Here is an 18599-nt window from a genome sequence, read left to right as displayed (position 1 = left end):
TCTAACCAAATGCATTTGAACATCCTCAGAGTTACAAATGGTTAAATTAACACTGATGATTGTTCTATGTACCCTCTTAATAGTGAGTGGTTTGTAACATTGTAATCAAGGCAGCTAATGTCCGCCAGTGAATCTACAAGGAAAACCCAATAATGTAAACTAAAACTTTAGAATCCCTTGAAATTGCTTTAAAATGACTATCCTAATTGTGTTGTTTGCCATGCCATTAAAAAACAAACATCATAATACTAATGTAGAAACATTTTTATCCACAAAAACATAATCTCAATCTGTATCTAAACTGGCAAGTAAAGGATTATTGTCTTCATTTGGAAAATTGGTCTTGCTTGAAGGATGAAGATATAGATTTCGTTGCTGTCAGGCAGAAACCTTGTATGTCCAAAACTGTTCCTTTTTATCATTATTCTAAAAACATTTTAAAATAGTGACGTACATTGTACTTGCATGCTTTTTGAGTAGTGGTGGACAAAGTAACCCCAGTACTTGAGTTAAAGTATAGATAGATACTCCTGGTCAAATATTACACAACTAGTGAAAACTGTCAAATTTCTACTGGAGTACTTTTTTTTTTTTTTTTTAAATATACAATAGTATATCCTTTTAAAGATACTTAAGAATTCAAAAGTACAATTTACAAAATGTTTTCTTTTTAATATCAATGCATTGCTGTATTGGAATTGGAAAAGTAATATTTGTCTTTGAAATGTAGTGGAGTGAAAGTCATGTCAAGCAAAGTACCGATACTAAATATTATTTAAGTACAGTGCTCAAGTACATATACTTCATTACCGCTGTATTGTTTTGTTTTGTTTTTTTATAGATGTCCTGAAAGAGACTAGCTGATACACCGGGGGGGGGGAAGTTTCAAATTAAGTGTCTGTTCTAATTAGTGGCACTACTCTTTGGTTTACGTTAGAGTACAACTCTGGCATGTCTGAGTAATACTTGGAACATTAAGATTACCAGCTCAGTGTCCCTGAAGGTAGAGTAGAGTGAGATTTGGAATTCGGGTTGCTCCACAGACATGGTATGTACCACAGACAAGTAGACAAATAAAATAATGTTAGATGACCTTAAAAAAATACCAGTACCATCCATGTACAGCACAGTATTTATGGTGTTTCAGCACAAGCAGACGTGTGAAAATGGGGAATTGAAACATTATTTCACTGGTACCAGGTCCTTTTGGGAAGGAATTAGAACACTTTCTGTGACACTGAACACTGAATGCAAACCACAGACACAACAAGAAAATTAAGAACTCTGCTGAGAAAATGAGAATAAATGGATGTCAATTTCCATGTGGAATTGGTAACCAATGATCCATTAAGGCAGCCTTTCCACAACAGACAGACAAAATAACCAGAATTAGAAGTGGCTGACATTTCAGTTAATTGCCCTAAGCATGTCAGTTCCACAGCAGGTTTCTGTTAAGGCTTTACCTTCCGCCCCCCATTTGAAACAATAGCAAAAGCCACATGCAAAGTCAACCACTTGAACCCTATAGCATCCCTATTTCAGGGGGAACATTTGGGGGAAATATTAGATCTACAAGTACACAATGTGTTTCAAGTACACACAATTGAATGCTTGTAGATCTGAAGCAGATCTGGAGCAGACCAAGTACAGGGCCAACTCAGGTCAAATAAGTATTAGTTTATCAAGTATAGAGCGACAATGTTTCTTGTGTAAAAAGAATATGGAAATGCACAATATTTGTGCAATGCTTAAATAACAGGCAATTATGTAAAGCTTACCTAAACACCTTCAAGGTTCCAAGTTTATAGTTCTTTTTTTCAGATTAACTTCAAATATTGTATATAGAATCTGATAACCTTAGGTGAAGATTATTGTCCCGTCCTGAATCAGGAGGTTACAAATCGATGGTCTGTCTGAATAATACACATTACAGAAAAGGTGTGACACTCACCACATTAAAAACACCATATCAGTCCATCAAGATAAACATGCACTCACGGCTCTTTCAATGAAAAACGAACCCTTTATTTTTAGTTCTGCTTCTTCTTCCCTGTGGAGTCAGAAAGGGAAAAAAATACAAATAACAAAAGCAGGCACGTGTTCCCATCATGAAAGCAAAAGGTTTATTCATGTTTGAAATTACACAACTACCACAAGGAAGACTTTTCAGTCCAGGGTGTAGTCTGGTTAGAAAGAAACACTAAACATCTTTAATACATTAGAATCACTGCCACAAATCATTTGTCATGACTTTCAGTTTCAGAATCACATACAATAGAAAAAAGAGAAAAGAAGTTGCAACCCTGTTGAACAGAGCCAGAAATGTACAGTTCTGAATACTGAAACCTCTATGCATTACAGTTTTTATAATGATTTTTTTTTTCCTTTTTTGCATGATTTAGAAACAAGATGAGTAACATTCAAAATGTTCTTCAGTATTTACAACAGTTTCACTGTTTGGTGTTAATTTATCAACAATGTTCATCGCTCCCCTTTCGTAAAATTCACAAACCAACAATTTTGCACCTCACCCTCTTTAGATTCTTCTTTTTTGTTATTTTCTTGTAGAATTAATATTATCATTATCATTTCAATTCTTGTTTTTATCATTTTAAGTTGCAACGTGGGCAACCATATTTTATTAAAAGATTAAAATATACATTAGATTACATGAAGAATGAAGAGTTTACAATGTTACGAGATGTCATCAAAATAACTACATAAAAACGTCAAATAAGGACAAAAAACTATGGTTGGTGATATTGTTTAGAGGTAGTAAGTGAGCACTCTACTGTAAGCTACGGAAATGTTGGAGATCTATTGGTTTCTATGGAGTTTGAATGAGGTAATAAAGCTGTATTGATTTGTGGGATGTATAATTATTCTTTAGCTATATTATATACAACTTTTCCTGTATTATTCGGGGGCGGTCCTTTAATGTGCAGGAAGTGCCATAGTGTAATTTGTCTCACTGTCACAACTACAGTGTGACAATTTCAATTAGTAGCAAAACAAAGGAAATACAAAGTAAAAAATGAAAAATAAAAAGCACAAAACATAATGCATGACATTATGTACACAACATACTGTACCTCACATCAAATCATAAGATGTGGAACGGTGTCATGCTATAATCAAGCATATCAAAGTTCCAGGGTTTTGAAGAAGTCAACTCCTTTATTCCTTGTGTGTACTGTAAATCTAGTGAAGCGTGGCTGCACGGCAAAATAAATCCAAGAAAAAGTAACTCTGCGAAAGCTGCCATGGAGCTGTCAAAAGTAGCATTGTTGAGTTGCTGCAAAACAGCAGTTTCAGTCAAAGAACCCGCTGCTTTTAATCATGTACGTACCTTAAAAAGCACACAGTATTGTAAAGAGAAAATGTGAGGACGGAGGGAAGAGAAAAAAAAACTAACCTGAAAATAAAGTCATTCCCAAATGTCTTTAGAAATACACGAACCGTGTGCTCCAGCACTTTGAGTAGAGTTGAATTTCCTCCTCCTTCTTTGTACCAGAACACATTGTGGAAATTTAAAAATCGGTGAGATCTGACTGAGGGTAGTTCCATATTTTTGTACATAACTGTGCTTACCCCTACGACAAACAACAAATAAGGAGCGTGGTCGAACACAAGTGTGCAATTCATGAAGATAAAGAGAGAAAACACTGAACTATCAAGAAACACTGGGTGTTTGTTCATAATGCAGAATGTCGCTTTATGGTGGTGGTGGTGTGGTGGATTCGGTGATGGATGGCGGGTGCTTGTGGTGGAGTGGAGGGATTTCTAGGTACAGGAAAGAATTAGTTCTGAAGGAGGTTTTTTAATCCTCTTCAGTTGGTCAGCCAGTGAATGTCCCTGCCCAGCTTAGAGCGAAGACACATTAATAGCGGATCAATTCGAGGTATCAGAGTGCACACTTCCAGGCCCTTCTGTCGGAGATATTACAGAAGACGGAGTCGTCGCATCTTGCCATCCCCCATTAGCCTAAGACACAGAAAGCGAGGGTAGAGATTACAATCAAGTTCTCTGTAATATGACCACAGACAGAAATTTACTAAGCTGCAATACATAATTAATGGGATAAAAAAAAAGAACTGTTTTAAATCCCCAATTATGTGAGAAGAATTTATACCAAAGAGCACGACAGTGCTGACAACAAAAAAACAACAAAATATATATATATATATATATATATATACACACAGTATATACAGTGTATATATATACATTTTAAAATATAAAAGGTATATATATATAAATATATAAAAGAGAGAGAGAGAGAGAGAGAGAGAGAGAGAGAGAGAGAGAGAGAGAGAGAGAGAAAAAGAGAGCAACGAATGAAGCAGGGCTACATTTGGCATTAAAATGGAATCAGCCAGGGAGCATTGTTTCCTTTACAATACACAGCAGAATCCTCAGTGGTAATTTAACTCTGAAAGTGTACAGATGGAACTCCATTTTTTACACTCTCTGAGTTAAAAATGGATCAAATTAACACTGAGGATTTTACTGTGTGACATGCAGCAAAGGAAGGGACCCGCCGAAAAACAAATTTGTCTCGTGTCCCAACCAATGGGAGCAGATTTCAAGCAAAGGCAGACAGCTTGTCTCTACATATTCTCCTGTCAGTCACGAGGAGGGAGGGCCGGGCCCGCGTGAGGTGGGGAAGGCTGAGTGGAAGTGACGGAGCAGTGCCTTTCCAATGGAGCCGGTCTTAGCTAGTCTGACTTTGCTTTGCTCCAGGCATGACCTAGCCTTTGCTGCTGGATCCCCCTACGTCGCCATCAACAAAGCTAAAGGTTAGAGAATGCTAATTCCTCCCTAGCGTGCCTTTGCCATTCATTTGCTATGAACTCGGAATTATGACACTTCATGTGCCTCAATCTAGACAGAAATGCTAATTATTTTGGGGATTCCACTAATGCCTCTATTAAACACTGTTATTGTTTGATAGCATGGTAAACATGGTATTGCGAAATCCTTTACAAAGACTGTAACGCCTATTATCAGACTTATTCCGAAATCATCTCCATTTCCTTTTCAGTTTTTCTTCTTTTTCATTGATGTCTTTTTGCATGTTTTTTTTTTACAGGTGACCCAGTAAGCACAGACCCATGCACTGTGCATGGAAGTGAGACCCATGCACTGTGCATGGAAGTGAGAGCCATGCACTGTGCATGGAAGTGAGACCCATACACTGTGCATGAAAGTGAGACCCATGCACTGTGCATGGAAGTGAGACCCATACACTGTGCATGGAGTATTATGAGTGAGAAACCCTGTGAGAAAGTGTGAAACACTTGATCCTACTAAGAAGTGACACTTCTAAAGAGTGTATAGTGAGAGGGCCTTCAACAATCCAAAATGACACCAAATGCTTTGGGTGCCAGCAGTCTCTCACTATTTCTTTGTCCATAAATACAGTATATATACTGTATACCCTTGCTGCTAATAACCTAAGGGTACTTCATTTGTTATTCTTTTGTTCTGTTTGATTGTATTCTCTTTTTTTCCATTACTGCTCTGTGCTTTAATTTCCACAATGTTTAATATTAAAATCTTTTCAAAATCTGAGTAATTCCCCTGCACACGACAGTCATGACGATATATACTGCAAAGACAACAGATACTCTCATCTAGCAGAGGGAAAGCTGCCTGACACCATTTCACTCCCTGTACTTTGCTCTCTCTCTCTTCTTCCTCTCTCATCAACTAAATTAATCTTTACTCTGATGGCTTCAGATTATGTGCTGCTTTACAAAAAGCCTCCGTATCAACCCTCATCAGGGAAGATGGAATTCACGTCTATGAAAATGGCTGGAGGCGATCACATGCTCATATTTTATCATGAAGATAAGGCTATGGAAAATTCTGTGAAGCATTTCAAAACAGCTAAATGAAAGAGATACAGCGCAGTGAAAGCCTTTTCATCTCATTTTGGCTCGAGTCATGTGAAGTATGAAAAGATGTTTATAAAAAGTAAAGACGCAGCTTTCTAAATGTCTTTTTCATTCCCCCTGACCTGGGATGTGCTATTTTATAAATGCAGCTTTCATCCATATCCCACGACAATATGCCAAGATGTCTACCATGTCTAATATGTTACATCACATAAGACTTGTCAAGGCACTGGGGAATGTGTACTGTCTCTTCCTAAACTTGAAGAGAACAGAGATTAGCTCACGGCTAAGTTTGCCAGGTATCTGATACAATTGAATGTACTTTTACTACAAGAACACCACACAATTATTAAAAAATAATCAAATTAACAAACTACCACAAAATAACCCCGCCCCCAAGGAACTTAGTGCAGTGGTCCTCAGACTTAAAAATGTCAAGGACCCCCCTTAACTCTAACGGTATACAAATGGAACCAAATGGTCCCGACAGGGTCCATTTGGTTTCATTTGTATACCGTCAGAGTTACAGACTTGTAAGGGTCAATTTAGAACCCCCCCCCCAAGGAACCCTGAGAGTCCCTGGACTCCACTTTGAGAACCGTTGACGTACAGATGTGCCAGATGTGTAACTTCACACGTTACTGTTCTTTCCCTGAAAGTGCCCTGAAAATGCATTTTTTTCCTCCCTGTTCTGCCCTTAAAAATTCACTGTTTTGCCCCTGAAAAGAAGCTGTCACTGCACACCCCCGTTTTTCCCTTCAACAGACATCCATATACATGAGAACAAAAGAATGTGTGTTGAAGAAGGTGTCAGACTCATTATGAGGCGAAAGGTGATTTGAAGAGGTCCTTGACCAGTTGTTCAAATTAATTAGCATCATAAAAGCAGTGATCATCAAAATAATTCAGCATTTTAAATGCCCTTCTTTGTCCCTCTTATTGCCCTGGGAATCCCCTGAAAATGTACTGTCTTGGCGATGGCAGGACATTTGAAGTTTTGAAATGGCACATCTGTAGTGTACAGAATTTAGTACAACAACAACCTGTACTTACATTCAGGCCATGTGGACTATACATGGTGTTTCCCCCAAGACTATCATTGTATCCTGCCGTCTGACTGATAACATGGCGCAGGGTATCCACCTGTGGGCACAGACAGGGTGAACAAAATGATGAATGCAATGTACTTACAGCAGGCTAATGCTGTGTAAACATAAAGAGCTATATACTATAATCACACTAACCAGATTAGCTGATGTAAATTATTAATTTACACACCTGACATATTCATGGCGTGGGACTTATGAATATTTGTCATACAAATATTTGAGTTTATTGTTTTATCCATTTAAATGCTGACTGTTAAACATTTAAGAACATATCTTTACATTCCTATTGGAGCTAATGAATTCAGAAAACAATAATAATAATAATAATAATAACAATAATAATAGTAGCCGTTATAGTGGTAGTAGTAGTAGTAGTAGTACAGTACTATATAAACAATGCAATTCTCTCAGAAAAAGCAAAAATAAACAAGGGACAAGAACATAAGACATACAGTACACTAGGGAGGCTTCATAATAACCGTTTATTTGACCGTACTAACGAATGGCATGTACTTTTTACATTATCTGCATGGTATGGTCATGGTGTCTATTGTGTGGCTGGATTTAAACACGTTTACTTAATGGCAGACAACATTGACAACAAACAAACAATAACAAGATGAGATAGGAAGACAAGGTAATAAAGGATACAGGAGAAAAGGGGAAATCAGTACTATACCATATTAACCCAATACCAACCCAAGAGCTCAAGTCAAAGCCAAATGCATTCACAATATGTTTGTTTCAAATGGTCGCCTGGCATCACAATTAACCGACTATCAGGAGATTGTCTCTTTTTTTTTTATCCATTAAGACCTGGAACGCATCTGTGTCACTTTAGATTTATTTGGCTATTCAAAAATAGCAGATATACAAGCTATGAGCTTGTATGTCTGCTATTTTTGAAAAATCAAGAATTTCTGTTTTTTTAGATTTTTTTCAAAAAACTGTTAGGATTTAGAAAACTTTAAGAATCTCCTCAGGTCTTAATGGGTTAAAAAAATATATTATAACAATGGGGTGGGATACATTTTTGGTGCCAGAATATTCCATCCAAAGCGAATTAGAGTCAGTAAGCACTCTTGTATTCAGCTCAATCAGAAGTGCAAACACCCTCTGTGTTTTTTGTTTTACATGGGATGGCCTCACTGTGGCCTCACAATTTGAACTGCCCGCGTGTGTGGGGCAGTGTGTTGTTACTGTATTCAGACTTGCACTGTGGATGGCTCAGTACACAGGCAAGGAACAAGGGCGGCTCTCTGCACTGGCAACACAGGACCACCGGCCCCTGATTGTGGATCCTACCTGTGACTGTACATTGGCTCCGACTTGTGCCCCTTGTTGGTAAGAATCCCCATTCAGACTCTGCATGCTCAAGAACATGTCCCCAGAGTTTGGGAGGTTAAAAGAACCTGAGGAACCTGGAGAGGGAAGATGTAAGTATGCTGAATATAAATAGATATAAAAGTAAAGACTATATACTGTATTATGAGAGGGCTATTAGAAGGAAAGGCACACACATACGGTACACAAAACATACGCTGACACAAACGCCACTTCCGACTCCAACTCAGACGTTCAGCACACACTTAAGCCTGAGTAATACTTAGTCACGTACGAGCGCCGCGCGCCGAAAATAGCCAATCTAACAGCACAAGGTCACAATGCATCGCAGTGCAACGTGTTGAGAGCTAATAGATCTGCTATTTTCGCTGTGAGACACCCGCGACACAACTAAGTATGAAACAGACTATAGAAATACATAGACTACAGGATTCCCAGAAAGCAAGCAACTATAAGGGTGAAGGAAGGAAAGAAAGGAACATGAAAGGAGCATGAGCCAACACTTAGGAGGGTCTTTTCACACAAAACAAAACAAAAAACAAAAGGGGTGGACACAAACGGAATGAAAATCACGACACAAGGGACCCATTCTATATGTGGTTGGTCGCTTAAGCGCCCAATGGTTCCACATCACCTACTTCCAATCTAACGTCTAAGCGGGGAGGTATCACATGGTAAATGACAAGGACAATAAGAAGCTTTATGAAAAGGCCAGTACCAGTAAACATGTTGGTTAAAAGAGTGTTTTTGCTCTCTGCAGAATCCAGCTGAAACTCTTCATCTTTCATCTGGAATCCTGGGTGCAAGAAAAAGGGGACCACTTCATAAGCTTACCACATCCCGACGCAGGTTCAACCTCAAACTCAGCATTATATTAGATCAATTTATTTACCGGTCTAAAACATGCCCTTTTGATGCTTTCGTATTCCTGTTTTATATGATTTGTCTACAACAACTCTCCTCACAGGCATCCTGCATTGTTATATTTCTCCCAGCAAATAAGTTGCCATTTTAATTTAGCTAAAACGCTCATAAAAGGGGGAATTACATACCGTTACATGACAAATGACATGAAGTTGACATTAAAGTCAAGGGAAAACAAATCCCATAGACATCATTTTTCGAAATCGTGTCCTTTTTTTTTTTCCCCCAGCCAAAAATACATGTGTTCTTGGTTGCGCGGAACAGGAAACGCTCTCTTTATGCATGAGTTTACTCAGCATCAACTGTCTCAGAGACACATAGACGCTGTGATCCCAAGCTGGGAGCGGAGCCTGTCACTCTTGTCTGTGTGAGAACGGTGAAGAAGTGGGGTGGATGGCGAGGCAGGCGGAGCGGTTAACGGCTGAGGTAGAGTAGAGGGCTTAGAGCTTGCATCTATATGCGGGAGTGCCTACCGGAGTTGGGCGTGGTAGGGGAGTTGGTCTGGCTATTCTGCACTGCAGCAGCTGCCGCGTGTGCTGCCGTTACTGCCGTCTTGGCGGCATACAGGTTCGCTTCTTCCTGGAACTTGCCTATGTTCTTCTTGTACCGGATCCTCTTGTTGCCGAACCAGTTGGATACCTGCGGGGGAGAGAACAGAGGAAGGAGAGCAGAGGTGTCAGACATCACGTAGCCACGGCGACTGTGCACTGAGCAGTGTGATTGTTTCAAGATGTCACGTCTGGGTCCATCAAGCACCCAATTCCCAGCCCCTGCACAGTAATGTCCACTGGGTATGTGGGCTAATTAAGCCATAATCAAGAATCACTTGTGTCTTCTCATGGATGGGAGCATGTCTTCTCATGGATGGGAGCGTGACACGCTCTCTTGTTTGTCTCTCGACAAAAAAGCCCAGCTCACTGGGGGGACGCCTCTGTCTCCCGCTGCAAACACTCTAAACTTTTCATTACTTCACAATCATGTCTAACGCCTGTTGTTAAAGGATGTCTTCTTGTTAAATGTGTTCCAATTGGTTGCTTCTGAAGTAATAGGCTATTGTCTGATTCAGGTAAGTAATTTAATGTTGATTAAAATGTTATGCAACTTTAACACATTTTTAAAACTACAAGCTAATAAATAAAGAGTAGTAAATAGTGTATATAATTTACATGTATAGTATATAACATATGGATAGAGTTATTGGCGTGACACGTTACGGTCCCTTGTCTTGACATTATAAAACCTACATGCATACAGCACATCATTAAATAACAGTATGATCAGGATGAAATATGAATGCACATCATGAATTGCGTTCCCCCTCCTTTGTAGAATATTTAAAGCTACGATCCAGGACTTATTCTAAAGCATAAAATGTTATTTTAACCAACCTGTATGGTACAATATGTTAATACAATGTAACTAGTATACCTCCAGTGGCTGGAGGTTTTGATTGAATACTTTATTAGACAGAAATGTAAACAGTATGAGGTACAGTCAGATTAGAGTTAAATGAATTACACAAAAAAGTCCTGGGGACTTGTTTCCATTGTGGTCCTATGTATTCAATTCATCAACATAGCATACAAATAACAAAATGCAATATCATCAACTAATGTAACACACTATACTGTATGTACAAAGTAGAAAAGGGGGGAAAGGGAAAAAAACTGTAGGCAGTGACTGCCATCACCCTTCTAATGGGAGAAGTGAGTGGTCTTCCTACTCTTCCATTTAGAAGTTTCAACCCTGATGAAGCCCTGGCCGACAATGTCAATAAATATAGTTGTAGCTTTTGAAGCAGACGGTGCACAAGATGTGCTGCCATCTCCATTGTAATTTCTATAGTGTTGCAATTACCTCGCAAGAGGGAGACAGCTAATAGTTATAGTTGTAGTTTGGTATGGTAACACCAAAATCATTCATCATGTGTTTAGTGCAAAACTATTCACTACTACAACTTCATCAACAGTTAAGCCCTAATGTTGATTGTGCTGGGTCTATTGATTGATTGATTGAATACTTTATTAGACAGAAATGCAAACAGCACGGGTATAGTCATACATTTGGGCTAAAAGGATAAGACAAAAAAAGTCCTGAGGACCTGTTTCCATTGTGGTCCTATGTATTCAATTCATTTAAAAAACAACACCACCAAAATACAATATCATCAGCAAATATAAAACACTATATGTACAGAGTAGAAGGGGGGGGGGGGGTAAAAAAAAACGTTCCATGTTTCATGCTAAAGGATTACTTTAATCCCCCGTACCCTGTTGACCAAAGTCCCCTAGGTCTGTTTTTATTCCTCTACACCAGATCCCTGGGCTCTGTCATCTACGCTCACAAGCTCTTATCACTGTTAAGCTGACGACACTCAACAGTTTCTCTCCCTTCCCTCCCTCAGCCACTCAGTGCATCACCGCATGCCTGGCTGACATCTCACAGTCCATGTCTTCCCCACTGCCACCACCTCAAGCTCAACACCAGACAAGAATGAGCTTCCCTCTTCTTCCCTGGAAAGTCCTGCCCCCTGCAGGATCTTTTCCGTTTCTATCAACAACACACCCTTTTGGTGGCTACTGTTCCGAAACCCAGGAGTGGTCCTGGACAGTCAGCTGTCCTTCAAGGCACACACATCGCAGCAGTCACGCAATCCTGTAAGGTTTGCACTTTACAACATCAGGACTATCAGATCCTTCCTTAAACCAAGGAGTCTGTCCAGCTACTAATCCAAGCCGCTGTCATCTCCAGGTTTGACTACTGCGACTACAACTACCTCTTTTCTGGTCTGCCGACAACCCTTTCCAACTGATCCAGATTGCCGCCGCGGCACACCTGGTCCTCAGCATCCCAAAATGTTCCTGTCTCTGTCTTTCTGAGTTCCCTTCACTGGCTGGCTTGCGGTTGGCCCACATCCAGTTAAAAACACTGGTGATGACCTACAAGGCAATCAAGGGCATGGCACCCCCTTACCTTCAGGACATGATCCACCCCTACACCCATTCCAGCACACTTTTCGATCAGTTAATCCATTAAGACCGGGAACACATCTGTGTCATTTTAAGATTTCTTTGGCTTTTCAAAATTAGCAGATAAACAAGCTCATTGCGCGGCATCGAGTGCCGCCCGATGAGCTTGTAGATCCGCTTTTTTTTTTTATCGTGAAAATTTGTGCAATTTGGCCGATTCTACAAATGTCCTAACAGTTTTTGGAAAAAACGTATGTTGCTATATCAGTGGTTCTCAAACTTTTTCATGTCAAGGACTCACAAAATGATGTATTTGGTCGTGGACCCCCATCTCAAAATATTTTGTTGCAGGGACCCCCCCCGCCCCCCCCCCCCCCCAGAAGCAAAGATTTGAGTTACAAATGTTCGCTTTAAAAAATGTATATCTTCAAAGATTTGCACCAATGTTCACGATTTTTCAAAACATATCAGATCTACAAGCTCATATGGCTACAGTTAAAATCTAAAATGACACAGATGTGTTCCCGACTTGAATGGGTTAACCTACGACACCCTGGCCATCGCTCCGAGTGTCCTCGACTTTTCTCCCTCCTGGCTCCCCAGCGGTGGAATGACCTCCCTCCCCTCAGTCAGGACAGCAGACCCATTACCAATGTTCTGCCACTGTGTGAAAACTAACCTCTCCACCTCCACCACCTCCCCATAGCACTCCCCATGCCTTATACTTGTTGCCTATTCTTTGATAGATGCTAGTTATAGTATGCAGATATAGGTTGGTTACTTGTTCACGTTGTTATTTATATATTTACTGTTATAACTTATACATAATACTGTAAAAAAAAAAAGTGAAATGGTGCATTTATATAGCGCCTTTATCCAAGGTGCTTTACAATGTGCCATTCACCCATTTAGCACTAGAGTTCTCAATGGGCCTGAAAATTAAGGTCCGGCACTAACTGGGCCCTAACTGGGCCCTAACTGGGCCGGCCCGAACAATTAGCATAATGTTAGGCCCGAAAACCCGAACCCCCTCCAAAAAAATAAAAATAATGATAATAATGATAATTATAAAATATTAAAAAATAAATAATAATAATTAGCATATATGTAATTCTGCCTGCCTGGCCCGGCAGAATTTGAGAACTCTAATTCACACACACACACACACACACACACACACACACACACACACACACACACACACACACACACACACACACACACACACACACACACACACACACACACACACACACACACACACACACACACACACACACACACACACACACACACACGGCAGAGGAAACCATGCAAGGCAACAACCTGCTCATCGGGAGAAACTAGGGGTTCAGGTGTCTTGCTCAAGGACACTTCGACACTAACTCTGGGGGGAGCCCGGGATCGAACTGGGAACCTTTCGGTTGCTTAATCACAAATGCTAAGTATGTTATTTAAAGGAGTAAAAAAAATGACTTATTTTCTATCAATTACATGAAGCCCATGAAGCCTTGAATTTTTGTTTTTGTTGCATTCCTGAGCCAATTATTTGATGACCGGGGCATCGGTCAATATAGACTCAGTAGGAGACTCTTTGAGTCTCCCGCCGGTCATCAAATTATTGGCTCAGGAATGTGACAAAAACAAAACGATCTTCATGAATTCAAGGTTTCATGGGGTGTGTAATAGATAGAAAATAAGTATTTTTTTGTGTGTGAACTACTCCTTTAAATAGCATGTTCTTTAGACGGATGTTAGGTTTGATGTTTAAATGGTATCCTAGTTACTTTGTATCACTTAATTGTTTTCTTTCTGCTCTATTTAATTGACCATTTAACCGTCATTTGTTGACTATAGGGTTCATGTCATTTACTCTGATCCTGCACTTTGTATGCGATTCTGGATAATCACGCTAAATGCCTAAATTGTAAATAATATAAATCATTTGATATTCATACTTCTATAATACATCCAATGCATTATAGTATATGAACTACAGCGATATCATAACGTTTTGTGGAAACTATTCAAGAAGCAATTTTTCTTGTTTGCAATCATCAAAAGCCGTGTTGGAAGAGGGGGGAAAAGGCCTTAAGATGTTTTTGACTACGAATTATTGGGGCAGCTAATGTTAGTTGATTATTCATGAATTCATATTGCAGTGTGCATGTTTTTAAAAAAAAATGCAAATGTATTTACCAAAGTGAAATATTACTCCAAAGGCAGGGAGAAGTGTTGACTTCAATTGAATGTATTAAGCCGGGCATATTTTTTTATTTAGATTAGTAGGAAAAGCTAATTACGTCGAATTGGAAATGATGACATCCAATATCACAGTCAAAGACTGAAAAGTTGTACGAGAGGGGGGTAAACCCTCTCTCTCTCTCTCTCTCTCTGTGTGCGAATGAATGCTGGCTCTGCAATAACAGTGGAATAATAATGAGATGATGGTTGCTTTTAATGGTCCTATAAATTAGACTGTCTTGTCGCTGTGTGCTGCTGCTAACCCCCCCGCCACCCCCCCAACCCCCCCCCCCCCTCCTAAGGCCCTGAAGCCCACTGCTGGACCAGCCAAAGAGCAGCTGCCCCTAATGACGCTTTATTTAATTTCCACCCCTGTGCTTAAATTTTAATATCCCCCAGCAGCCCGCCGCCCAATGCTATGGCGCGGAGAAGAAAAAAAAAAAGAGTGGGATTTGCGGGACATCAGATCATTTCTATCCTGCATGTGTCTCTGTGCTCTAAATCTTTAATATCTAGGCAATTAAAATTAATGACCATTCAGGCGAGGCCCACAGTGTTGGCAGGGCCCTTCCTTGACATCAATTGTTTGATGGGTTTACCTAGAGGTTAAACTAACAAGCAAGGTTTAATTGGAAGCAATGAAAGCCCTGACCATCATCCTTTTTACTTAACCTGCTTATAGGAGGATTTGAGGGCCAGAGAGGATACAATAGTCTCGACCCGTTCAGCCCGGCTCACAAAGTATACTCAAACAAATGTAAATATAGAAAATATTCTGTATGTGTATTTCCAACCTAGTATAGTGTATCTTTTTACCCCAGTAAGACCTGAGGCCGATTCTACGAAAATGTCTTCTAAAACAGTTTTTTGAAAAAAACTATGTTTCTATATCAGTGGTTCTCAAAATTTTTCATGTCAAGGACCCCAAAATTATATGTATTTGGCCGCGGACCCCATCTCAAACTATGTTGTACCAGGGACCCCCCAGAAGCAATTTTTTGAGTTACAATTGTTCGCTTTAAAAATATACATATTCAAAGATTTGCACAAAATGTTCACGATTTTTCAAAAATAGCAGATCTACAAGCTCATAGTGCCACGCTATGAGCTTGTAGATCTGCTATTTTTGAATAGCCAAAGTGTAAAATAATTAGCTCAAATCTAAAAATGACACAGATGCGTTCCAGGTCTTAATGGGCCGATGTATCTCTTTAAATTCAAGTGATACAACGTGGTTATGCTTTTTGCATGTCACAACAGTGAGCGTGATGCATGGGTTGACATTGACAGACTACACACGTAGTTCATGTTTTATCACACAATATTGCTTCTACAAACTATGGCAGAGAGGATGCAGTTAAGTATTACAACTTATGGTAATAAAACCTAATTGACTGATCATTTGGACGAGGAAGTGGATTATGTCACATTTTGATGGTTTTGATCTTGTAGTATATTTTGTCATAGGGACGCAGGTTGTTATGACTGTGTATTCTGATGGTTTTGATCTAGTATTACTTTGTGATGGGTTGTTATGACTGTACTCTGCCACTGTAGGGTGTTGCAAGCCTGGACAGACTCGGTGGTGGAAAAAGTAATCAAATGTTTTACTTAAGTGAAAGTATCAATACTGCAATGTAGAAGTACTCTGTTACAGGTAAAAGTCCGGAATTCAAAATGTTACTTGAGTAAAAGGACATAAGTATTGGTATCAAAATGTAATTAAAGTACCAAAAGTAAAAGTACAGAAATGTTTGAAAATAGCAGATCTACAAGCTCACAACGCGTCACGATGCGACGCGTTATGAGCTTGTAGATCGGCTATTTTCAAATAGCCTAGGTATAAAATAGGGCTAAAGTGGTTAAAGTATGTTTTTATAATATAATAATTTATATCTGCAAAGTAACTAGTAACTAAAGTTTTTAGATAATTGTAGTGGAGTAAAAGTACCATATTTGCCTCTGAGATGTAGTGGAGTAGAAGTAAAAGTAGTGAAAATTGGAAATACTCCAGTAAATGTACTTAGTTCCTTTACACCACTGGGACAGACTCGACAGCACATTGGGCATCAAAAAGACCCCGGGTATTATTACAGCGCCACCACTTCTCCATTCTCTGCACACATTTCTCTCCTGCCCAGTGAACTCTGGCTTTAGTGATTCCCAGGTTCAGCTAAACATTGAGTAAATGCAAGGCACTGTGAGGTGGGTGGGGTGGGGTGGGGGGGACCACAAGCCAATCTACAGAACTAATTCCCTTTTATCTCGTGGCAGGCCGTGCATTCAATTGACTTCTCTGTGCAGTGAGAGCCAGGTTTTGCGAGACTGAATTACCTGACCTCAGCAGCCTCAAAGGCAGCGATTGTATAATAGCCATGCTGCAGCCTCTCCTCTCCTTCGCAAAAAGAACACGACACCGTTCTGCTCGCCTCTCTCTCTCTCTCTCTCTACCCACTAGAGAGAGGCCATGGAAGTGTACTTAATAATTCACAAACATTTTCCACCACATTTCAGGTCAATGCTCTTCTTCTCTTGTCAATGAAAAGGCGATGCATGAACTTTTTAAGATCTCAATACGACTCGGGTGTTATACACTGTTAAGTGTCAAACCCTCATGCTCATTGCCTTAACTCATTAAGACTGGGAACGCATCTGTGTAACCACTTTAACTGTTATTTTATACTTTGGCTATTCAAAAATAGCAGATCTACAAGCTCATAGCTCGCTACGAGCTTGTAGATCTGCTATTTTTTTTTAAATGTTAAAAAAAATGTGAAAATCTTTGAGTATATATATTTTCAAATGGAACATTTTTTACTCAAATCTTTACTTCTTGCGGGTCCCTGGAACAACATATTTTGAGATGGGGGTCCGCGGCCACATACATATCATTTTAGGGGTCCTTGACATGAAACAGTTTGAGAACGACTGATTTAGAAGACATGCAAAGATTTGAGTTACACATGTTCGCTTTGAAAACTATATGTTCAAAGATTTGCACAAATTTTCATGATTTTTCAAAAATAGCAGATCTACAAGCTCGTAGTGCGGCACTCGGTGCCGCGCTATGAGCTTGTATATCTGCAATTTTTGAATAGCCAAAGAAATCTAAAATGACACAGTTGCGTTCCAGGTCTTAATGGGATAATTATTACACTCCAAAGGTGGTTTTCCCCGGCTATGATATTATCAATTATTATTACATTAATACTTAATGCAAAACTCAAGACTTCCGTTTCTCTGAATTCATAAATGATGTGAAATATTGATAAGTGCCACTCAGGTGGTGAGATAACACTTAGGTGAATTAGGTGAACATTGTGGTGCAGATTCCTCACTGCATACTGTACCAGTGGTGGAAAAAGTACTCAAATTCTTTACTTAAGTAAAAGTACCAATACTGCAATATAAAAATACTCTGTTACAGGTAAAAGTCCAGAATTCAAAATGTACTTGAGTAAAAGTACAGAAGTATTGGCATCAAAATGTACTTAAAGTACCAAAAGTAAAAGTACTAAAATATTTGAAAATAGCAGATCTATAAGCTCACAATGCGTTGCGTTGTGAGCTTGTAGATCGGCTATTTTCAAATAGCCTAGGTATAAAAAAAAGGGCTTAAGTGGTTAATGTATGTTTTATAATGTAATCATTTATATCTGCACAGTAACTAGTGACTAAAGTTTTCAAATAATTGTAGTGGAGTAAAAGTACAATATTTGCCTCTGAGATGTAGTGGAGTAGAAGTAAAAGTATTGAAAATTGGAAATACTCCAGTAAAGTCAAAGTACCTCAAAATTGTACCTAAGTACGGTACTTGAGTAAATGTATTTAGTTACTATACACCACTGGAATTAGGTGAACATTGCGGTGCAGATTCCTCACTGCATACAGACGTTTCTTCTTCAGTCAAGGGGTAGAGGTTCTTGTCGTCCTTCAATCTGCAGCAGCTCCTCTCTCTGGAGGTTATATCAATTATGGCCTCTCTGACACATCCATAAAGCCACAGACACAAACCACTGCCCTTCAATCCCATGTATGGCTTCATTTAGGGAGAGCCCTATCATGTCGCATGCAAACTGACAGCATGAAATAATAAGACTGCATCCTTC

General features: G+C 39.4%; 1 protein-coding gene across 5 annotated transcripts in view; it reads right to left on the bottom strand.

Annotated features, from left to right (window-relative positions):
• Positions 1 to 2719: 2719 nt before the first annotated feature.
• Positions 2720 to 18599, bottom strand: part of pbx3b (pre-B-cell leukemia homeobox 3b) — a 104705-nt gene continuing 88825 nt past the window's right edge. For 2 of the 5 annotated variants that reach the window (XM_084055258.1, XM_084055259.1), the window contains 4 exons: positions 9751 to 9916; positions 9072 to 9149; positions 6954 to 7043; positions 3864 to 3984 (listed from right to left, as the gene is read on the bottom strand). In XM_084055258.1, coding sequence (XP_083911384.1) covers positions 6997 to 7043; positions 9072 to 9149; positions 9751 to 9916 — 291 coding nt within the window. In that variant the 3' untranslated portion in view covers positions 3864 to 3984; positions 6954 to 6996. Of the gene's footprint in view, positions 3985 to 6953; positions 7044 to 8314; positions 8431 to 9071; positions 9150 to 9750; positions 9917 to 18599 lie in introns of all 5 variants that reach the window. The other 3 variants (XM_084055260.1, XM_084055261.1, XM_084055262.1) reach the window with 2 other exon arrangements.

This window comes from Gymnoscopelus microlampas, assembly GCF_963454915.1.
Source record: "Gymnoscopelus microlampas genome assembly, chromosome: 4".
In the NCBI taxonomy this organism is placed as follows: Eukaryota; Metazoa; Chordata; class Actinopteri; order Myctophiformes; family Myctophidae; genus Gymnoscopelus; species Gymnoscopelus microlampas.
The sequence above is the reverse complement of the archived record's forward strand: the minus strand, read 5'-3'. Positions and strand labels throughout refer to the sequence as shown.